The 23,975-nt window shown below is 36.3% G+C and overlaps 1 protein-coding gene across 3 annotated transcripts in view; it reads right to left on the bottom strand.

The window, feature by feature from the left end:
* Positions 1-23,975, bottom strand: part of SPG11 (SPG11 vesicle trafficking associated, spatacsin) — a 35,777-nt gene that overhangs the window by 2,741 nt on the left and 9,061 nt on the right. For 2 of the 3 annotated variants that reach the window (XM_040570045.1, XM_040570044.1), the window contains exons 13-38: positions 23,351-23,526; positions 22,663-22,870; positions 21,934-22,137; positions 20,904-21,010; positions 19,934-20,079; positions 19,247-19,408; positions 18,433-18,499; positions 17,784-17,949; positions 16,406-16,611; positions 15,717-15,825; positions 15,108-15,267; positions 13,648-13,905; positions 13,216-13,416; positions 12,785-12,892; positions 11,414-11,573; positions 10,786-11,000; positions 9,674-10,418; positions 8,646-8,788; positions 6,968-7,166; positions 5,802-5,939; positions 4,097-4,230; positions 3,246-3,353; positions 2,513-2,681; positions 1,552-1,640; positions 875-1,030; positions 526-677 (exon numbers count right to left, since the gene is read on the bottom strand). In XM_040570045.1, the coding sequence (XP_040425979.1) occupies positions 526-677; positions 875-1,030; positions 1,552-1,640; positions 2,513-2,681; positions 3,246-3,353; positions 4,097-4,230; positions 5,802-5,939; positions 6,968-7,166; positions 8,646-8,788; positions 9,674-10,418; positions 10,786-11,000; positions 11,414-11,573; positions 12,785-12,892; positions 13,216-13,416; positions 13,648-13,905; positions 15,108-15,267; positions 15,717-15,825; positions 16,406-16,611; positions 17,784-17,949; positions 18,433-18,499; positions 19,247-19,408; positions 19,934-20,079; positions 20,904-21,010; positions 21,934-22,137; positions 22,663-22,870; positions 23,351-23,526 (4,686 nt within the window). Of the gene's footprint in view, positions 1-525; positions 678-874; positions 1,031-1,551; positions 1,641-2,512; positions 2,682-3,245; positions 3,354-4,096; positions 4,231-5,801; positions 5,980-6,967; positions 7,167-8,645; positions 8,789-9,673; positions 10,419-10,785; positions 11,001-11,413; positions 11,574-12,784; positions 12,893-13,215; positions 13,417-13,647; positions 13,906-15,107; positions 15,268-15,716; positions 15,826-16,405; positions 16,612-17,783; positions 17,950-18,432; positions 18,500-19,246; positions 19,409-19,933; positions 20,080-20,903; positions 21,011-21,933; positions 22,138-22,662; positions 22,871-23,350; positions 23,527-23,975 lie in introns of those variants that run through there. The other variant, XR_005823309.1, reaches the window with a different exon arrangement.

The following is a 23,975-nucleotide window of genomic DNA, read 5'->3' as shown; positions in this document are numbered from 1 at the left end:
TATCATAGAATGGCTTGGGTTGGAAAGGACTTTGAAATTCACCCAGTTCCAACCCCCTGCCGTGGGCAGGGACACCACCTGCTAGATCACATTGCCCAGGGCCTCATCTAGCCTGGCCTTGAACACCTCCAGGGATGGGGCATCCACAACCTCTCTGGGCAGCCTGTTCCAGTGCCTCACCACCCTCTGAGTGAAGAATTTCCTCCTAACATCTCATCTAAATCTCCCCTCTTTTAGTTTAAAACCCTCCCTTCTTGTCCTGTCATTATCTGCCCGAGCAAAAAGTCACTCTCCATCATTTTATAAGCCCCCTTTAACTACTGAAAAGGCTGCCAGTGATGATAGATCCAGTGCTATTTCCACAATATGTTTAAGAAACTGAACATAGATCTCAGCTCCCTGTATGCTATACTTTGTCACAGAAAAGTTTTTAACAATACTATGACTTGCATTCCATTAAACACGCAACTTGTTCTTCTAGTCTGTGGAAAAGAAAGTTCCCAGTTTGACCACAGAACTACTTACTTCTTAGCAATCTCCTCAAATATGCTAGGCTTCAGTAGTTTTTGCTGTTTAAATTCTTCTAAGTAATTGAAGTCTCCCTTGGTGATCACTTGTTGATACAGAACTTCAGCCCAGTCTGGAACAAACTCGTAAGCCTCGGCCACAATAGCTGCCTTCAGGGAGAACAGATGCTGGAATTACTAAGCCGGAAGAGTTTACTTTTGTACAGAAACATTCCTATACTTTAAATATTCTACATCTTCAGTTTGACCTACCTCTGAGCATTACGCTCACAGGAGCAGAGTGCTTAGGCACCTGCTGTTTAAAGCAATCATTTTCCAAAAAAAACCAAACAGATGAGAAAGCTTACTTGATAGAATCTAGGCAAGGACATGATGCATTCCATCAGGTTCTGCCTGTTCAGGTTAATCAGCATAGTGCTCTGACCGGTGTTCAGAAAATGCAGCTGGAGGGTTATCAGCTTTGTTAGCCGACTACAGCGCAAGGACTGTCGGACACAGGAGTCCTACGTAGTAAAAACAAACACAAGCTGCTGAAGTATGTTTCTGGAGGAAAACCACAAACAATGCTGACAGAAACAACGTGTTCAGAGTTGTCTAGTATTTTCTCTTGTAGATCACTGCAGTTTTATCATATTCCATTAGTTTTAAATAAAGCTTCACTCACTGCAAATATTTCTTTCATCATCCTAACTACAACAGTTCTTAAACACTCTTTATATTGTTCTATTCTCACTTGTCCTTAGAGTAAAGCAGTTAAGCTCATGGTCACTCCTCTAAAACTGGGAATCTAATCGTAATCCCTGCTCTTAGAAGACTTAAAAGGAAACACTATACGACTCTGATACAAGAGTGTTACTGAGACTGCTGGGATACTGCTGAAATGACAGAGCAAGAGATTTTTTTTGCTTAATTTTTGCTGGGATGGGATTCTGCACATCCTTCCTAGAGCAGCTTTCTTTGTTCTCTCAGTTCAGCTCACTCCTTATGTGCTGTACAGAAGTCATGCAATTTCATGTTGTTTTACCTTAGAGTAACTTTCTGCTGCATCAATAAAGAGAGTCAGAGCTTTCATCAGCAGTTTCTTTAAATTTGCAACATCTTGAAGAGACTCCTCTGAAATGGGGAAAAAAATGCAAAAAATTATTTACACAGGTGACAAAATAAGCTATAAAATACCTCCTGATACCAAGTCTGCGTCTCCTATTGTTTCAGAAAGCAGCAAAAAAGATTTCTTATATTAAAAAAAAAAAAGTTGAAAAATTGCAAAGGAGTAGTGATATCTGTTTGACTATGAGCCAAAGGCATTGCAGGAACCTAGTCATGTGATTGAAGACCAAAAAGAAATCCAAATCATACATTTGTGGTAGATACAACCACTAACTATTATCAGATAAATTCAGAAAAGCATTTGACATAGCTTCTATTTTAGTTGCTGTTACCGTACTGACTAACTGCTCTGCACCAAGATCTCTGTATGCTCCACAGCACTCTCCCAGCTGTACAGAACTCACTAAGGTCAGATGTAAACGAGTTACTTTGCACAAAAAGTCAACACTTTATATATACACTTTTTGTTAAAACCTACATTGTATCACATCTAGTAAGGTGAAGAAAACATGCATGTGTCCTTACCTCCTCCTCCCATGCACAGCAGTACTGGAAGATTACCTTACAGTAAGAGCCCAAAATCTCAACTCTTTGAAAAGTAACAGAGTGGCCAGATAAAGCACTGAGTGCAAGAATAGTGCCTTCCTTCCAGCCAGTGGAATTTTAATGGATGTTACCAGAACAACACAGGCAATCCAAACTACAATTGCCCACCATGTCTTCCTTCTAAAACAGTAATAGTATATGCAACATTAAAGTACATTTTAACTCTTCAGAAGTATTCCACCTTCAGTCAGTTGCCTGGTGCAGACAGCAGCAACCTGATGTACTGAAGTATATGCAAACTCATATTTCTTGTTTTTGCAGTTTCCACTCACCCCATGGCTGCGATTCAATGAGTTTAAGCTGTATGCCAGCAGCAGCCTCATGATTCTCTCCAATTTCTCGACACATACTGAAGCAAAGGGCGATCATGTTGTGCTTTTCACTGTCCCCTGGGCGGCAACGCTTGATGTAATCCAGCAGAGCTGTCTTCAGTGTCCCACTCTGGTCAAATGAAGGAATAACAGATTAAGATTTGAAGAGCTTATTTTTTCATTCACATTTTAGTACTCACAAACAAATCTATAATGATCACTTTTTGGAAAATTGTATCAGAACAGTCTTCGAGGTTTCTCCACAATATTTTAAGACATAATGGGAATATTCACACTTGGGCTATGTCAGGCAAGAAAATCCAGTAGCTATGCACCTATTTATAAATAAATGTTAAAACTGAATTATTTATTTTACAATAAAGCTATAAATATTTACTATTTTATGATTTCTAAGAACTCATGAAACAGCATGAAGAAAAAACAAAACATGACACAAAAACTCTAAGTGACATTCCCAAGCTTGAAGGTTCAATGCTGTTCTCGTTGCAGCACTGAACTAATTAGAACAAACTTGTTCAACTAAAATCCAGATAAAACCCAGAATTAATTTATCACTGGTGAACTAGAAAAACACTTCCTAGACTCCAGTAATAATTCCACCTTGCTGTATAAATATCAGTTTCTGACATAGACACACAGTTCTCTTTTCCCAGCTTTATTCCCCTCCACCTACTGGGTCTAATTTCTTTCTCATGAGCACTTCAAAGTAATGTTTCTCATGCAGCAGTTCAAATATGTAGGTCATTTCATTGTATCTGCCAATTCCAGTAAGAAGACGAACCTGTGGAAATAACAGTGTAAGTATGCAGCTCAAAGTAAAGCAGAAAAGTCCTTTCTCACAAAGCTGTTAGTGCTGTGGCAGGAAAAAGGCCGCACGAGGCAAGAGTGCTGTACCAGCTGATACCGCTACATGGTAAAGCTAGTTGCATTGCATTAGGCAGGCCGACATTCCCTTAGAGCTAAGAGGTTTTATTTTTAATCTAACCCACTGCACCTTTTTTATTGTAAGGTGAAAGGGTATCATTTTACCAAATATAAATATGCAGTGGACTTTCTAGGCTCCTCAGTACATTCCCTCCTGCAGTAACACCACTATATTGAGCATGGCTCAGAATCCAGAATTCTTTTCAAGACGGGTTTAAAAGATGTGTGACAGCATGGTAATAAAAACAGTCACATTTCACTAGTAGTTGAATCACTTTGAAATTCTGTTTGATGTACTACACTGTTGCCATCTCACTCTTCCACTTCTATTTTTCCAGTGAAGTCTTCTAATAGATTCTGTGACAAAAAAATCTGTCCATTAGGACATACACACTTCAGACCAAAAACCCAGCTTTAGCTTTCACCTCTAGCTTCCAGAGACAGGCAGGACAAGACCAGTCAACCAGAAGTGAAAGACTGTATTCCATTCTGCTACCCACCTGCTCCCCACGCACTGCTCAGAGCAAAGTTATTTGCTGACATACGCAAGAAAATGTTCATACAGCCTCTAGATACACACATGGCATCAAGGATACATACCACAAGTCCATACTCATCATTAGGTGCTAAATGTTCATCTGTGAGAAGCCGTGCTGCTTGGAGGACTCTAGTGATTCCTTCCATGTGGCAAGTCAAACTAAAGCAATTATGGGCCAAAATCAGCAATTCTGTAACTGAAGAATACAAAAACTCTGGTACTTTGGTTCATAAACTGAGGAAATTAATTCTTATGTTGTAGTCTCAACCTGGGGATAACAATGTGTGTCTACAAAACTGATACCATCTCTGCAGAGGATACACAACCTTTCCTGTTATAAACAGCAGAGTTGGATTAGAAAGTTGAGCTACTATGGCTCTGGCCTATGCAACTTTAAGTTATAGTTCCTGCAGCAATATGCACTCAGTTTGGCTTCCCAGCCTGTGCTAAAGTCTGGGGTTTTAGATCATTTTCTGAAATGCTATTTTCTCCAAATACAAAATTTCCAACCTCCTCCAACAAAAGCTGATTGACAAACATACAATGAATGTATCAGCATCCCACTTTTGGCAATCAGCTCTCCATTTGAAAAAAGAAAGCCACAACTTTTGCATCTAGGTTTGAAAAGTCATTCATCAATTCCATAAAAATGCAGATTTTGGAAAAGAATATAGCTAATGTCATAAACCTATACAACATATTTTGAAACTAATTACAGCTCCATCTGTAAAAACGTTGTACTCTAGCAGAGGCTTCATTCTAAGAGAGGTATAGTGCTCCAGCACAATTTGGTGATTCCCAACATTGTCTCCTCTTAGTCTTTTCCTCACTTTTAGTCAGTCATACATAAAAACACTAATATTCACCCCTATGCTACTTAACCAGACAAATCAAGGAATAAGTTAAGATCTGACAATAGGACTAAGGTGTTAGGGACATAAAGGCTACATGGAACGTGGTACTTTTAATTATCTGTTTTCTCACAAAGGTATTCCAAATTTCCAGTATTACAGATGGATTCTAATGGAACAAAATCAGCACCAACTTCAACCCTGCTTCGCTTTCTGCAGAAGTGTTCTAGAAGACACTCTATCCTCACCAATTTGGACAAAATATTGTTGGAAGTTCTCCAGTTCTGCTAATGCTAATACTCATGAGACAACTCACACTACAACCATATCCTCTCTCGTTTTCCTCAGAGATGAACTGCCCATAACAAATTAAACAAAAACAGTCTAAGTATGTAAGTAGGAGATCTCAATTTGCCTCTGCTGGTTAGCTGCCAAAGCACCTTTTTTTTTTTTTTTTTTTTATAAACTCAATGACAAGATCTCCATAAAGCCACAAAGTATAAAAATAATTCCAGTAACAAAAGATCAAAAAGTCACTTTAACAAATAGACTAAAAAAAAAAAAAAAAAGAAAAAGAAAAAGAAAAAGCTATTTCTAATTGTGACTAATAGGAAGAAAGCCACCATAACCATCTTCTGTAAAATGTAACTACAGAAGTTCAGGTAATTCACTGACTGTATTTCCCAGCTATCAGTATAAAAAAAATGGATTTGTTTGGAAAGTAAATTCAGGTGATACTTAAGCAATATGTTTATTTGTTGTGCATATATTCAGATCTATTAACATCAAATTTGAGACCAGTAATAGATGTTTCCATCAGCATTGTTTTTATTCTTTGTGATGTGACTTTAAACTAAGTAATGCAATGCTTAGTGATGCACTAGTTACTATCAAGTATTTTTTGCCATCTACTTACTGCATGACAGTTCCCCATGTGGTACAGAGGAAATTTTATCCAGTAACTTCATGCCAACCAGTGTGTGATCCTGGCAGAGCTTAGCAAGCTGTAGGAATGCCTGACTCTCAGCTGCGGGGTTCAAAGCTTGTTTCTGTCCTGTATGCAGAGAGAGAGTGAGTTATGCCAAAAGTGCTACCTGTTCAGGAGAGATTGGCTGCATTAATAGAAAAACAATAAAAATAAAATAACCTCATCCACACTGACCTATGACTTGAAACTACAATTCTAAAGATGGTTTTGATCTTACTGCTGAAATATCAGATAGTTCTACTTTGCCAGTTTGATCCACTGAAATCCTACAGAACACCCATACTGCTACTGTAATGAAACCTAGAATTTCACAAATCCAACAAGCGACTGGCAGTGACCCCGACTCATACTCTTCCACAAACCAGTTCAACTCACAAACTCAACAGAAAACTCTTCTTTATTTTTGTTTTCTGCTGGGCTAGTAAGTTGACTCTTCCAAAGGATGTGAAACAAATCATCCGAGCTAATCCAAGTGAACTGATACAAGGGGAGCAGTAAGGGTGCAAGTCTGCAACGGAGGGGCAGCAGAGTGGAAGAAAGTAGGGACAGAGGAAAGCACACCTGGACTCTCAAATCTCCATCACTGTTTCTTATGTAACTTTGTTGTTAATGCTGTGGCAAAGTAAAAGTTCCTCAAATACAAAAGCCCTCCAGACAAATTCTGTTTCAAGGAACATCTCTCATTTCTCAAAGGGGTAAAAAAAAAAAAAAAAAAAAAAAAAAAAAAAAAAAAAAAAAAAAAAAGGACCTGGCCATGCTTTTCACAAAAAAATTAACACAAGTCTTTCCAAGTCAGATGATGTGGGGCTTCAAAGATTATGATTAAAAAACTTTATGCCTTTTTTTTTTTAACCATGAAATTTACATCCATAAAAAATATATCAAAAAAACTTTAAGTATTGCAACACCACACTGGACACAAAACAGGCAACTAAATTTAATATCTGTATAAAACCTTTCAGAGCCACCTAAACATTCCTGACTGTTATTAGCACTCAAGTATCTTGAGACCAAGGATTGTTTTTCAGATGTAAAAATACAATATTTACAAACCAAAAATGCAAGCTAAAAACCAAGACTGGCCCCTTTACTACCTTTGCCTTCAGAAGATGCCAATAATTCTTGTGTGATTTCTTCAGCCACTAACTCTGCCACAATTTCAGGCTGGAGACCCTGCGTGGTGATGAATGCCTGAGCTTTCCTGCATCTGTCCGGCTGGTGGGATGACAGAATTGCTCGAAGCACTTCTTCAGGGTCATGGGCTGACATTTCACTGTAGGAGCAGTTCAATTCCTAAGAAATACACATACACTTAGAAGAAGGTACACAGCAAAAAATCCAGTCACAGGACATATATTGACCTGCAGCACATCATCCTAATTAGCTGATGCAAGAGGGAAGTGCTGAAGAAGATAAAACCCAGCTTCAAAACACATAAACATAACCTGTCCTTTTATCAGTTAACAGTGTCTTCATCTGTGTATCTTCAGTATTAATGTTTCTCCAGATCAGGAGAGCAAGTAAATACTTTGTGTTTGAAGTTTTACACTCACAGAGCTGGTGCCAATGAACAGAGATGCATTCCTGAAGCAAATACAAATCTTAATACTGAAAATTGCTAAAATAAAGAGAGGAATCTACGTATCCTCCCAGACCATGATTTTTTTTTTTTTAAAATGCATAACAGTTTTACTTATGGGGTTACTTTTCCTCATCTCTATACACCACAGACCCTCAGTGCAAAAGATACCCCAGTTTTTGCACTTGCTACATTTGAAAGAGGAGCCCATGAGGCTCTTTAGAGTCAGCTGTAACATGTTACAACTTCAGAAATTAATCTAAATATGTAACTCATTGCCACAATGATCATCTCAGTGACCTATTCAAAAGTATGGACATCCAGCTTCAGGCAACACAGATGGTAGAAAAGGGAAGAAGCCAGTCATATGACTACTTCTTCCCTAGCTCAAACCTAAAGCATTCACCCCGAATGTTCGAGACATGAAAAATTCTGTAGAAAAAAACTAAGAACCTCTACGACAAAGATGACACTAATATTTTCGGCACACATACTGCTGGTTCTATTCAGAGTAAATTAATGCTACATTCCAAAACTACGGACCAAGTACTATGCAAAGGGGTCTGTACCCTCTAGAGGTACTCTGAAAGAAGTGTTCAGCAGCAGCCTCTGGCAAAAAGCAGAGGTGGGCTGCTGGCAGTCACGAAGGCTGAGGAGCAGAGAGGCAGCTACCAACACAGTCTGCTACTTCTCCTATCACTGCCTAGGTCAAATCACTTGGAACTTACTAGCAACTCCTTTGAGCAGCCTCTGGGTAAGAGCTGCTGCTGTGTGGAGCCCGCAGAGCATTTCTGTGCTAGAACTTCTAACGCAGCTGCTATCTGTTTGTCTGCTTCTGGGTCGGTGGTGATTACGAAGGCATGCCACAACAAAGGCCTAAAGCAAAGTGCCAGATGAACGACATATGCTTGAAAGACTACAAAAAAAGGCACATCAAAAGAGACACAGGCTGAAATATAGCTTACTGGAGTAAGGTAGGGGGAGTCTAGGAGTTGAGTTCACTTCAACACGTCATGTCTAAGAAACATCTGGCCATTTTTCCACAAAAAGGACTGGTAATTTCCCTCTCTGAAGCTTGTTTCAGGCACCTAATGAGTACTTTCAAAACTCCTTATGCTTTTCTCCATATAAACTTCCATAGCACAACTTAATACAAACCATATATTTCTTCAATAATATTATTAGATACATACCTTAGAAAGTTCATATAAGCAGAGAACCTGTCTGCAGTAGTTTCTCCCATGAACACATTCGTCTATGAGAGCCTTCAGACTGACAACAACCTGATCATCTGGAGATGGAGCAACAATGTGTGTCCAGTCTTCTAAGCTTGATGCTGGAAACAAAAACCCTCTGAATTCCTTTCTCATAAAGACAGACAACAACAAGCCTTACACTTGGAGCAAGACTTCAGAAATCTTTAGCAAATACAACTTGCTGTATTTATAGATTGCTGTATTTATATATAGAAATACTTTCTCAGGCTTTGAAAACTGAACTCTTGATACCAGTGATTTTTTTTTTTTTAAATCAGTATACAAACAATACAGCAGGACACAAACGATCCAAAACATTCACACTATCTCAGATGTAAAATCTGTAAGCATAAGAGAGCACAGAAACAGGTTCAGCAATCTTCCTGATGGCTTAGTCCTCACTTGTTCTCTTCTATTCTGTCCTATTGCATTCCTATTAAGCTTTATACATGTTAGCATTAGAAAGTAATTTTCCAGCTGACAGCTTTTTCTTTCATGTATCTTAAACATGCACACAATACTTTATATATAAACACTATTGTCCTTAGCCTTACTACTACTAAGACATTAAACCCATTATAGTGTACAAAGTATTCAGAGAGAGACATGATGAAAGTGTTTCCTTGCTTCAGCTCCAGAAACACACTCAAAATTTACTGGAGCGTGTGTTGCAAAAGCAGGAACATAGATAATGTTCAGTGCTACTTTACCTGAACTGAATTGCGAACTATAAAAAGTGAATGGTTAAGCGACTCTGCTTGAAGCACATACAATCAATGTATATTATAAGACTTCAAATTCCTTTCAACAGAGGATTTAGGAACCAAATAAATAAGACACTGTCACGAAGACCTTATTTCCTGCAGAAATTCTTGGGGAAACACAAAAACAAAAGAAGACACGTCCAGTAGAACTCCAACAATGGTATTACTTGTCAAGTGGCTGAATTGGTTAGTGTTACTTACTGCTTGGGATTCTGGTTTGCTGCGATGCACTGTTTTCATACATCTTCTCTATCGCTACAAGGAGAGTCTGAATATCTGCGTGTAATTTGTCTAGACCAATCTCCCCTGAGGCCAGAGCTCTGCAATGCAATACCAGTGAAACATCTCTGTCGTAGAAATGGAAATATCGACAAACACGGCTGGCTTCATGTACACTTCCTTCATCAAGAAGGCATCCAATCAAAAACTTGAGTGATTCTTTCTCATCATTAGTCAAGGTCTGTTCAGACTCTCTGAATTCAAGACCCTCTGGTTTTAAGTAGTTTGGTGTGTTCAGAGCAGGTAGCTTTGAAAAAGAAAACTCCTTAGCTAAGTTATCAAAGGTAAGATCCATATTCACTATGCCATGGAAGGAAAGTCTTGACTTGCCTGACCCTTCACCTGCGGATAACGTTTGTTGTGTGATGCGACAAATCCAGATCTGCTTCTCTATTTCTTCTAATTTGTCCAGTGACACTGACTCATTCTTGGCTAGCCAATGGCCAGCTAAGGTAAGCAACAGATGTCTCTCCATAATGCTATTTATCTTCTCATGAACTGATGATTCATACACCGTGTTTGCCTGATTCAAAAAAAAATCAGATGCAGCTTTGCTGGAGATTGAATTTTTCATGAAGTTGTCATTACATTTTTTCCAGAATTTAATTCTTGTCTGTTTTAGTTGCCACTCTCCAATGTCTCTTAAAAGATGTAGATCTCTTAGAACCTGCAAAAATTCAGAAAGGTTTTAAACAGCTGTCTTTCAAAAGAAAAAAAAAAACCACAACACACCGCAAAGCCAGAATACTGAAAAACTGAATTAAGATTACATGTCTCAATATACAAGAAAAAAATCCATCTAAAAAGAACCAGTGAAACTGATTATATAGCAGTAAAAATAATAACAGAATAAGAAAAGATGTGCTGTCCTTTTCAGCATAGCACTTGTAGCCAACTTGTTCAGTGTACTTGCATTTAAAATAGAAAGTGATTTCAATAAGAAACAGTTTCAGGAAGGCTGAGAAGCTACGTTCTCAGTACTGCCAATAACAGAATTATTAAGAGGTGACTATCATTATTTAACTATGTTATACCTCTTGGGTAACTACATGATCCACAGGCAATTCAGCTAATTCTGCTACCTCCCGAGCCAGTGAGAACATTCCTTTCTCTTGTAGCTGCTCCAAAATTGATCTGCACTCATTCTGATATGTCTCTGTATCGTAACTGGTTAGGATGGAGCGATTAATTGATACGGAGGAATCCTTCAGGGTTTCAATGAGTGCGCAGAGTTTCTTCACATAAGGGCCTGTTTCAAAGGAGTATAAACAATTAAAGGCAGTTGGTTTTTAAACGTGAGGAAGTTCTGCTGCTTATTCCAGCATGTGACCCTGCTGGAGAAGGAGAACAGATCTTACACTCTAAAGTTTTCATGGAGCCAAAAATATATTCTGAACCCATAACTAAAATACTTCTGTAGGTCATTTGTGTACTCCTCATCAACATACACTTGCACTTAATCATGCTCCCAAACAGACCTGCATAGAATTACATTTTCATTGCTGCAGTTCACCATAAGAACCAATTCTGGTTACATAAATTCTTATACAAAAATGAAATATGAATACACTTCAGGTAAACATTTTCACTCACTCAGAAAACATTCTGCGTGGTCTTTAGGTTAAAGCAGTACTATCACCTGACAGAAGAAGCTGTATTTACCATCGAGTAGATTATCTGTTGCAGCAAACAGCTGTAAGAGCTTTCCTAATTCATATTCTGTTCTACATTGCTGCATCATCAATTCAAGAAGAAACAATGCTTGTGATTCCAGCCATTGCACAGGTAATTCTGAAGCTGCTGGTTCGTCTGAAGTTTTAAGCTGTGTATACAAAAAGAATTGTAAGTGTTTTTTTTTTTTTTTTTTGGCAAGTATATTCTGTATTTTGTTGGGAATCACACTGGTTATCAGAGGTGTGCCAGATCTAACTCCTTCTTTAGGAAACGATGAACTGCCTTCCCCAAGTGGGCACTTGCTCCATTGCCAATATATGCTTGAATTTGATTTGAAGATAGTAAATTTTATTACAGGGTGACCAGCAATTGCTCCTGATAACCATGGAGGAGATAAAAGGTGCGAGAAGGTTTCATGGGTAGATAAAATAAATTGTTAGCTTAATGGCTCCTGTCATACAGCTGTACACTTTATAAGCATACCCACTCTGCAAGCAGTACATAGGAAAAGGAAACTGATCTAGCCTGAGCTTGAATTGCAGGAAGGAAAACAACCAATTGCTAATGGCGTACAATGTTAGTCACCAAGATATTCGTGGAACTAGAAAATCATGACAGAAAGGAAAGAACTGAAATAATTTGCGAAAATATCTGTATGTGACAACCAAGGATACAGAACAAAACCACTTTGGTCCTCTTAAAACTGACTGCTAAATTAGTGTTCTAAATGGACTGTAGAACAGTAATTCAGTTCACTGAGTCATTTTCAAAGAAAAGTCCATACAATTTCCAACAACCGCTAGAGCTAAAGCACTATCACAGATTCTTTCAGAAACCTTGTAACATATTTAAAAATAGCTTTCTTTCTTGTATAGGTATTCCCTAGTCACTGGTTTATCAGCACAATAAAGAATATCGTACGTTTACTCAACACAAATAATTCAATTTACCAATAGTGATTCTACCTTAGTAAATGCCAACTCTCAAACAGCAAACTGTTCATTCAAGGAAGTTGCAATTGTATTTCAATCTGCCCGTATCAACTTAGAACAAAATGATTTAGAAAAATGCACTGCAGGTTTTGAACAAATTATCCAAAACAATTCTCCATCAACTACCAGCAGTGAAAAGAATCTGCTGAAACCTGTTACTTCACAAGTCAGCTCCTAGACCCCTTTGTCCCTGCCATTGGCAGGGGGGTTGAAACTAGATGATCTTTAAGGTCTCTTCCATCCCAAACAATTCTATGATTATTCTAAGCGTCTTTTTCATTATTTTCATATATGACATTAGATGGCTATCACATTGTAATAGGGAGAAAACCATATGCAAAGAGTTTTACAGAAAATTAAATCTTACTTCTGTGAGCTGTTCCTGAAACTTGTCCAGTTTGCTTTTAGCTTCATTGTATTTTTTACAGTTCATACACAGTTCATACATCTCCAGTATATGCAGTAAAGGGGAATCCTTTAAGACACAAAAATAAATTATAACTCTTTCCTATAAGTACCTCAACAAAGGAAAAATTTGTGTTCCTCAGTACCAGAACAATAAAGTTCACATTTATTAAAATTGCTTTCAAGCTTGAGATATGACCTGCAAGTTTGTAACTGTTGGAAGAACTTCCTTTCAACGATATTCTTCCTTGGACGGGATTTTCAGTACATTACACCCAGGCTATCTAGGCCACAAATACCAAGACGGAAAGGGAATCTATATGTGTTCTCCTCTCCAAGAACATTTGAGATACACTCAAATATCTACAATCACTAAAAATTATATGACCTTACCTTTAAAAATAGCTGGAAGCCCTTTATAAGTGTTTTACTTTTTTGATTCCTTAAAAACACTTTCCAGATAAGTGATAGGTCATGGAGATCCCATATGTGATTTTCTACTGATGTCTGAATATGGTTTGTTGCTTCAGATCTGGTAACATTATCCACAGTAGTAATTATCCAGACACAAAGACAATGAATAATGTTGGCATCCTGTCAAATAAAAATGATGCTTTTTATAAAAACCAGGTGACACGTGTCACTTCATTGCGTAGAAGTTGGCTAAATCTGTCATACTAATCACAACAATTACTACAACAACTGAGAAAAAACTGATGAATGCAACCTGCATATCTAGTATTTAAAGTAGCTACGCACAATAAAAATGTCTTAATTGTTTATAATTTATTCCTCTAAAAGATAAGTAACTTGATCAATACTTACTTGGAAACATGCTGCTAAAACACTCAGAATGGGAGCATGCTCTCTCAATCCTTCAGTCAAAAGGTAACGTGAAGGGTTGGAGTTCTCCTGACATCGAAAAAGGATTTGAAAGAGACTACCCACATTTTTGCTCTTGAACATACTGGCAGCACTGTTTTCAGGACCCCCTGCATCAGCACATGAAAACGGTAACTTCTCCAATGCCAACATCAAGTGATCTTGTAAAATGGGAGTGAATCCGTGAAGGATAGAAATGACCTAGGAAAACAAAACCAAGAGCATCTATACAGAGCAAGATCCAAAGAGAATGAGGGAAGGATGACTGAAGCTTTAAATATGCAGAAAAGACAAGCAAAACATTCTTCAAATTTGATTTTTTAGAACATTTCTGGATAGCTATAGAAGAAAGCATGTTCTGTAGGTGTGAATTATTCTAATAAAATATTGAAACTCCTCTTACTTGAATCTAAAATGCCTTTTGAAGAAACTCATTTTTCTTATCTCATATGATGAAAAAGAACTCATGTCTAGTTAGATGCTTTTGTGTAATTATGTAATTTTGTGAAAGTAATGAAAAGATCCAAGTTAAAAAAAAAAAACCAACAGACCTGCTAAGTATCACCTAAGCTGCAATTTTCCAGTTAGCTTCCTCCTATTACCCTTCCTAAATTGCATACAATTTTTAACTACCAGTAATATTTTATTTAGCTTAAATTATGCTTAAAAACAAAAATGGAAGAGCTGGAGTCTCAAAAGTTAAAATATATTTACATGAAAACAATGTAACTTTTGAAAGGAAAGATGAGTAGCTTTATTAAAACTTAAATTGAACATATGGTAACCATCTCTACAATTAAAAAAACAACCGTTAATAAATGATTAAAAAAAACCAACAAATTAAGCTGTATGAATGTGTCATAATTTCAACTAAATTTAACAAGAAAGTGAAGTCTCTTTTTTGGCAAATACTCTTATGCCCAATCCACTTCAAAAGAGACACTCAAATCACTTCTCTCTGAAAAATGTTTTCTCCATTACTGAAACAGGAAGTTTCTTCCTAATCTTCTCCTTTAATAGTTAGCTTTCATGCCCTTGGAAGCACATTATTATATCTGCTGAAGATTCAGTTCCTACTGGAGTCAATTTCCTTTATCTTGTGTTAGCTTTTCACATACCAAGAGGCAGAGAAAAGTAAAAAAAAGTCAGGAAATCCAGCTGTAAAGGAAGGGCTATCATAAACAGAGGATTATTGAGCATCCTGAGACAAATTCTAACTCCCTGGAAACTGATGAGGCTTCAATTTTTTTCTGTCTACACAATGTAATATTCTCTTGTTAAAAGGATCCCTTTTTCCTTCTACTTTTTTATTTTCCAAATTTTGAATTATTTTTTTTTAGTGCTTCACAATGAGCATTCTTGAAAATCTCATCTTCATTTAAACCCATACACAGATAGCTTACCTCATCTGGCTTGTAGCTGTACAGCTGGGTTTGGATGATGAACTGCAGCCAGTCGTTGGATTTAGCACATTCCTTTAGGTACGATGTACTCAGTCTCGTGTTATGCAGTTTGCAGAACTGCATTACCAAAGACCACTGCCTTCTAGAGTCACTAGACGTCCTGCATCCAATTTAAAGATAACATTAAATCAGCGTTTCTAATTTTGCCTCTGAGTACTGTATCTAAAAGCAGAAACAAACCAAACAAAACAACAAAAACAAACAACAAAAATAACAAAAAAGGAAAAATACATAAGAACAAAATTTTAAGCCTCAACTGTAATAAACTGATATTTCTACCAGCAAAATAATTCAACAATCTTTTCTCTTAAGCATGCCCTGAGGAGCTGTTAGCCAAACATGCTGACAGAACTTCCCTACTCTTGCCAATATACATCTACTACCCCTGCTATTTGAAATACCAAGACTGTATGCTAAACTCAAATATTGATGTTCATTTTACTGTAATAAGACTCAGATCTCTTTCATAATGTCTAAATACACAGATGGTAAAACTCGACGCTCAATTTCAATTTGTCAGCATAATCCTTTAAATTATATTTTCCTTACTTCTTTATTCCTTGATGTTCAATTTCATCCCAGAAGGCTTCTTCTAAGGAGATAAGAACTTCCTCTGTTGCTGCTTTTTCACCATCAGCCAACTTTGTTAACTTTTCAACTGTTTAAAAGAATATATTATTATTTCTGAGATTAGAATAAGGGTAATATTTTCAAAAGTACCGGAATTAACAAGAAGCACAAATCCTATTAATGTAAATGCTTCAATAACTGCCAGCAGTTTGGACAAAAAGACACCTGCAGATGTCTCCTTAGTAATCCAACTTTCTAAAATTATTCCTAGGATAAATTTAATTTCCTTACAGCTTTGAACATCTGATTGTACTGTAGCTGTAAGACAGTTTTCAAGTACAAAAGAGATTTGGTAATGTCCCTTTGTTTAATCTAGTTGTATTACAACATTAGGTGGAACCTTACTAAGCAATTAAATTGAGCCTCAGGCAGCTGTTTAAAAATGTGCATTAGTCTTCCTGCCTTAGTTAGCATGCCAGGTTCAAAATGCACCTCCAGAATTAGTAAGAAGCAAGATAAGAACAGCAGAAGTCTTAACTCTTCAAAGGACAGAAATGCTCTCATTGCATTCCTAAGAAGTTAAGCACCATCTTTTAATCTCTCTCTATCTCTTCCTAATAAATATATAGTAAGTACCCTGTTTTAAAGCAAACAAAAGACACGCTTACCCAAAGATTCCCTTATTTCATTGTGCCGAGATTCTTCATTTCTGGTTTTGTAACTGAATATCATGTTTGCAACTTTAATGTCGACTCTCAGTTTGAGGCTGTTGAGACCAAGCAGTTCCAGAAAACAAACACAGGCTGCTCCTACTGAAGGTATGTTGAAGAAAGAAAGGCCTAAAATATAGGCTTCATTTCCTGCTTGTTGAATCCTGAAACAAAAAAGAAGTCAATATGCATGATTTTTAACCAATTTTCAAACACAAATATTCCCTATGTATGGTTTACTAAACATGAAGACTTTATTAGCACGGGAAATATTTACAAACCAAGTTGCACATTTAGAAAAATGTAGTTATAAAAACAAAGTCCCATATATAATAAATGATCAAAAGACAAGCAGAGTTTACAATTTAATAAACTTTTAAAAAACTGAAGGCAACACAATCGATATTAAAATTAATAAAAAATGCTTGAGAGCAGTTTTCTTTTTTTTAATTATAAACTGTCCCATTGTAGAATTTACAATCCAAGCATTGCAGCATCAAGAACCTGATTTGCAGACTGTGCTAAGTGAAAAAGACAACCTAAAGGCTTCAACAGTGGTTGGCTCACCAGATGTCTGAAATTTTTCCATAATGGTAACTGAAAAATTCATCCACGCTCAGGTCTTATATTAAATCGACTTTCTAAAGTATCAAGCACTTCAGCCTTCATTAAGGTATGCTTTCCTTTTTGCCCAAATCTTAGCTGTTCAGATACGAGAAACTGATTTGTATATCATATATATCAAAATCATGAAAGGAAACAAATAGCGACTAATACACAAACAAGACCTTCTAGAAACAATTAGTGATTTCCCCTGATATCACTACTGAATATGAATTGTAAATTTAATGTATTTATGAAGTATGCATAATCTGACTGCATTCTTTTGAGCACATGATTTTGAAGCTTCAGACAGAAAAGTTAACTCCTTCAATCTCTAATATATTATTTTTCTTATTTAACCGAAGAAGTGTCATCTTTAGGAACTGTCAAAGCAAAGGGGCATCTTTTTTCTACAAAGTGATCTAGAGGCTAAGCTCCCTAGAAGAAAAAGCTACCTGTGTTCGATATGACTGGAACATTCTTTATTCCTTGCTTTCATTATACAAATTTTATTCAGATTTAAAATGAAGATTTAATAATAAAGCTCACCACCTTTTAGGTGATTATTTTATTTCCATCCTACCTGATGTTAAACTGAATGGATTCCCAGGACACCTAAAATTTTAAGTGAACACCACTTTTTTCCACACTGTTGGGAAGTATTAAAGCTACTCTATGTGCTAGATTGTAACTCCCACAGAACCATCCAACTAACATTTCAGAGAAAACTTACAGCTGTTTGGGGGATTTGCTCTTTACTAACTGCTGGACCAAAAATGTACCAAAAGCAAATGCTGGACGTCCGTGCTGCAAATAGTACAAAAAATCCAGTCGTTCCATTATGGCATATTTGTTCACCAGTTCAGGGGATGAAAAATGAGGAAAGTCACTTGATGTATCTAGAAAGAATATTATCATTTTTATAAGCTGATAAACAATTGAATTAAACATAGAAAATGGCTTTCAGCTACTAAACATGAGATGACAATCAAATACCTCTAACGCTTGTTCTAATTTAAATTTCAGCATACCCAAATCCCACTGAAATTCCGATTTTTGTTGTAAAATCAGAACTCTAGCAGTAACTTTTTCTAATAGCCATGGGCAAATCATAGACCCTCAACTTGGTTGAAAAACAAAATACTACTTTTCTACTTCATAATACATTTAGAAAAAAATTGTATCTGTAAAGAGCTTAGTGGAAAAAAAGATAACCTATCTAACCATAATTTAATTTCAAAACAAAATTTTAGTAAAATACACTTTTTTTTTTTTTTGTAAAAGGCCATTCCTTTTATATTTATCCTTCAGATCACTCCAGTGGAAGCTATTTCATCCTAGGATCTGTCTAAAAAAGCACATAAATCTTGAAATTAACTTACCTGATAGAGCAAGAGTATTTGTTGACTGCCAGCCAAATAATTTAGTTGGATCAAAAGGCACTAATGTCTGAAAGATTAGACACAAAACATATTAAGACAGCTTAAGCTTTTCACATCTGACCAGTCTAGAGAATATTTTAGGGACCTATAGTAGCAGGTTGTCAAGAACTGCCTATGCTGCTATCAATCAGGGATTTATCTGGTGCAGGCCTCTCTCAAAGGTACATATTTATCTACTCTGTAGGATCAGAATGCAAACAAATGCAAGAAAATGCTTAGATTTTAGTCTAACAGAACAGGGAAAGAACATGTTTAAGCATTCTGCTAAGCTCTCATTTTAGCAAAGTTACCACTTTCCTGATAATGAGTAATTTCTGTCATTTCTTCCAACTTGCAGTTTATTTCATACAGTAAAAGACATTTGCCCAGAAACATGTCATAACACTCCATGAGACATTATTCTTTAATTCTAAACTTCAATTTCCCTTAGACAATTTAAAACATTTTACTTTTTGTAATACTAAACAACCTGTCTACTGAATACAGCAAGAATATTACTTCTCTGACATTCTAGAACTGCCACACACCACCTCTGCTGAAGTTAAACACTGCAGATGTTTAAAAAAAAATCAGCCAGATTCAATATGACCAATATTTAGCTACCATTTAAAACGTGTTTTTAATGAAGCTATAAACTTTAGGTCCAAATTAAGGATTCCGAGAACACAAGATACGATCCCTATGTGCCAGGCTTTAGCTGAAAATAAACTTCTTTGTTCTAACAAACAACTCTATTGAGAAACATTTTGCACACCTGAACAAGATGGTAAAGAGAGATGTCAGGTGGCAAAATTCCACGAGAAGTACATGGGGGAAAGAGAGCAGCTTTGAGCTTGGGGTAAGGACTTAACGCCATTTTTAAGAGCTGTGGATCAACTTTCTTTAGAGGTTTTTCCATATCTTCATTCCGAAGAACCTAAATCGAAAGGGAAGCAAAATTATTGAATTAGGAAGAAGAAATTGCATTAAGATTATAATAAAACTCTCATTCGAGGAAATTTGACAAATAGTAACAACACAAAGAGCATCATTTTTCCCCGAAAAAATCTTGTAAGCTATATTAGACACATAATGTTTTAAGTTACTCTATGTATGCTCAGCATTTTAAAAATTTATTGATTTTTTTTTCAAACTTGAACTATTTTAGGAACACAAGTGTCTATAAACACTCTCAGCTGTAACTCTTACGAAGAAGCTAAAGATTCCAAGTCACAGCCACTGTCTCTTGCTATTTCTAAGTCACATAAGATCAAATGCTCTACCCTTGAGTTAACATTTGGTCAAGAAATTGAAACATGCAATACCAAAACCAGATTTTCATATAGGAAGACAGTGTTTGTTGTTGTTAGCGTGTTTATTTCTATCAATTTATTCCTTTGAATTTTCAATACCATGCGAGAATTTCTTCAAAAACCTGTCAATAATTTGTTCCACACGGTACCTGATCAATACCTCCGGGTGCATACATTGTGGTAGCAAGTGCTAATAGTGTACGTCCTTCCAGTAGCATGCTGCTCACACTGGCTTGATTACTAGGAATCAAGATCTGAGCATTTGCAAGACTAGCTTGAAAAATCATCTTTGGATCTAGAAAGGGAAAAAAAGTGAGATGTAATTTACTATGAAAACAAAACAGTATTAAATTAATAAATTGTGCATTATAACTCTTCTACAAATATAAAAATATATATTTTTTTATTTTTTTCTCGTTAATAGTGACTTTTTCATAACTTAGAAATACAGGTAAGACCTTCCCATTTTCACTAAACCTTCCCTAATTTTATGCCACAATTTTACTTGCACAGATTGGTTTAGATAGTCCTGCATTTTTCCATTTTATTAGTTCAATTCTTTATCTTACACACTGCTAAAACTTTTCTAAAAAAAAAAAAAGCATGCATCACTTGAACATTTTTATCATTTGTTAATGTATGCCTCTAAAAAAGATGAAAGGTTTAAAAAAAAAAAAGGTGAAATGAAGTAACCACACAAACTCCATGGATTTTCAATGACAATAACTAACAAAATGTCTTGGTCCAAGCAAACACAGAGCTCAAGGGACAGAGAAGTCATAATGCAGCACAAGAACTATGTGAAGCTTTAATATTAACGGTACATGCATTTTTGTGTCTATTCTCCTTCTGCTCAACCTTTTAGGAATAAAGTCAAATTGGATGCAATGATGATCATACACAAACCAATTCTGATATATCTCCAGATCTTTATGCACATTTTAAATAGAAATTATGATCTGTATTTTAGAGATATGGAACTGATCGATGCACATATAAATGATTTGCCATGATGAAAAAAAAGTCTACAGCAGAGCAGAGAATTAAACCCAGATGTCCCAAATACTTGGCTAGCAACTTAAACCTCAGACCACCTGCTGAGCAAGACCAGACTCCTACCTCGTGGGTTACTGGCAACCCCTCGACACTGCACGAGAAATTCAAACCAGGGATGTGCTTCATGCAATTCCTTGTTATCCAAAATAGGGCAATTTGAAGGGGTCAAACTGGAAAAGAGAATAGTAGCAGCACAGTGAAAATACAGTATTTGTAAGCATCCTCTGCCCCAACATAAAACTGCATTAAAAGTTAAGAGCATCTGACTTTGTGTTACAGTGACTTATTTCATCCATTATCATGACAGAGTTGAATCATACCACTCATCACTACAAGATGTACATCTTTAGCTGATAAGGTGTCTCTGGCAGTTTAAGTTTACACTTCTGTGCTTGCTTGCTGCGGTCAATCAAAGTAATAGCTTCCAGAACTGACAACCCCAAACATTTTCCAAAGAGGAGACTTGATTCGCAAACATTATTCTCCATAGTCTGAATATTTTATGAAATTAAAATTGATTACACACTGAAAAAAAAAAGAGTTTTGTTGGCTTTTCTCTACTCCACTTCTACCTTCTTACTAACTACACGGTTAGATTGGAGTTGTAGCTAAAGAATTTTAATAGCAAAGTAGTCACTAACTGGAAGTTATTTGTATAGTTCCAATAATTAATATTTCTTTCTCTTTCAAATCCCATCTAATACTAATTTTGATGGAAACCAGCAATTTATTTGTCAATGTATACAGAATGAACTCATACCTGTGCTCAGGTGACAGTTTCTGAAGAACAAGTTGCCTTGGCTCATTTAAGATTGCACTGCTTATAATATTACACTAATTACAACCATACCCATTTTCTTCACTGGCTGACACATAAATAATCATGACAACATAACCTGGATAAAGCTTCACAATACAGAATGAAACCTAACACACTGCCTCACAGTTTTTCATTAAATGACACTACTGTGACCCAAGAAGTCTTACTGGACAAACAGCAAGAGCATAAGAAAACTCTTGCTGCCAACAGTTAAAGTTGTCTTCAATTATTTAAATCTGCATGTAATCCAATGGATGAAAAAAGCATTCATACCTGTAGTAATCTAGGTAAGTGTACAACATATACTGCAAATTATGTTCTAAACAGTGAAGGACAAAATGAGCGTGGAAGTCCAAACCACTTGCAGCACAGTATTTCGGAACAGGGTGAGGATTTTGCAGTACGCCCCCTAAGTAAACCAGTCTTTGGAGCAGAAGCTCAAAATCTTCCAACTCAGAAAGGACAAAAATGCCGTTTCTTAAAAAGAGAGAGAGAGAGAGAAGAAAACATACATACACACTGATTAGTCCCTTTAAAAAGTTCTGGAGGCTATTTTCAAACTTACAAAACAGAACTTTCCTTCTAAGAAGTTACTTCACTACTGAAGCAAACACAACCTGACAAAATACCTCTGATAGTGCTTTAACAATATCTTAGTTACAATTCATTGCAGAGAATGAGACATAAGGAGCGAAATACTACATTCAGAATTTTTTCTCTTGCAGTAAAATGGACAGCAGGTATATAATCTTTCTGAAAGATCAAAACGCTGGCAGAGGATTTCTGTTGCTCCCATGTTTCTTCCTGTTTTCAGAGTACTGAAAAGTGCAAGTACAAGACTAAAAATAAATTTACTAATGGATTTGTGCCGTTTTAAACAAGGGCACCAAACAATATAAAATGAATATGTATCGAAGATTTTATTAATGTGTACTTCTATAACTATCTCATTTTGGCTTCACATAAGATAGAAAGCAAGTATGAGACGTTAAAGGCACATACCTAGCCAGCTTGTTTAATATATCATTTCTCATGTAGCCACTACACAACATATTTCGGTCAACAATGTCTGCAGTCAGAGTGGGCCAGTTAGCCTGTCCACACAAAGTCTCGTTGGGCTCAGATTCTTCAATCCATGAACAAATATTAAGCCAGTCATGCTGGGCTGTCAAGTGCATCCAAAGAACCTCAGGATTACAGGCGGGAAGTTCTGTATTGGAAAAAAGCAAAATGATGAAGCCAACAGAAAAAAGTATTTTAGCGAAATACTGACATTTCTTTATACATTTATGTATTTTTAATGAACAGGTATCCTCTTGTACAAGCACAATGCTGAGATAAATATACTGTTGCACCTCATTAGAGCTTTATGTCGGAAAAGCCAAATAAAATACTATGGTGTAATAGGCTTTGCAGACCATAGCAGAGTATGACATTTATGGCAACTGGCAATTCATCAGACAATTCCCTTTCAGATAGTTCCAAATTTTTCTCTACAGGATACCTGTCATAACACAACAACACAGATCCCAACAGAATTTCAATTGTCAAAAAAGTAAGTGACCTACTGTGGTAGCACGCAGCTTTGGTTGTATCAATGCTACTCCTACACAATTGCAATACGCTACTTCAAAGACAGTCAGATTTTTAATTCAAAATTTCTTCTAAATCTCAATACCAGGATACTTGCCTTGGCGTGCTTTTTTAGGTAGAAGAATCATTTCCTGAATGGGCTCATCCCACCACTGAGCCCAGTTAAACATCACTCTGACTTCCCTATTGTGAACCCGATGTCCTTCACAATTCAACAAGTCTAGAGCGGCTGTATGTCTGGAAAAGTCTTGCTCCTTTCTCCAATTCTTTAAACTGCAATTAAGTTTTGCATTAGTACATTTTCTAGTACTTAAAAAAAAAAAAACAATAACAGTACACAACCTAACAAACAGGAGATGATGAAAAGATGAAAGATGAGAATTAATGAATTTTACTATTTAATTTTTGATGACAGTGCTAAAAGTCATATCAGGACTTATTTAGCTAAAAGTTTGAGAGCGCATAGGAGACCAACAGGCAAAGAATTAACTCATTTTTCCAAAACTGACATAGCAAATAATATGTAACATTTTTACAACTATTTAATTCTAAAATTATTTTTCTGGGTTATTTTGTTTGTAATATTATAGATATATAAAAATATAACAAACATTCCATCTGAACATGTTTTGCTTGATTAATAACTCCAGTAATATCCTTCATTATTAAAAAACTCGTACAACTGGGGGTTGGCCTCTTCCGGCAGACAACTAACAATAGGA

Source organism: Cygnus olor, chromosome 11 (genome assembly GCF_009769625.2).
Source record: "Cygnus olor isolate bCygOlo1 chromosome 11, bCygOlo1.pri.v2, whole genome shotgun sequence".
Lineage (NCBI taxonomy): Eukaryota > Metazoa > Chordata > Aves > Anseriformes > Anatidae > Cygnus > Cygnus olor.
Note: the sequence above shows the minus strand (reverse complement) of the source record. Positions and strands in the feature narration are given on the sequence as shown.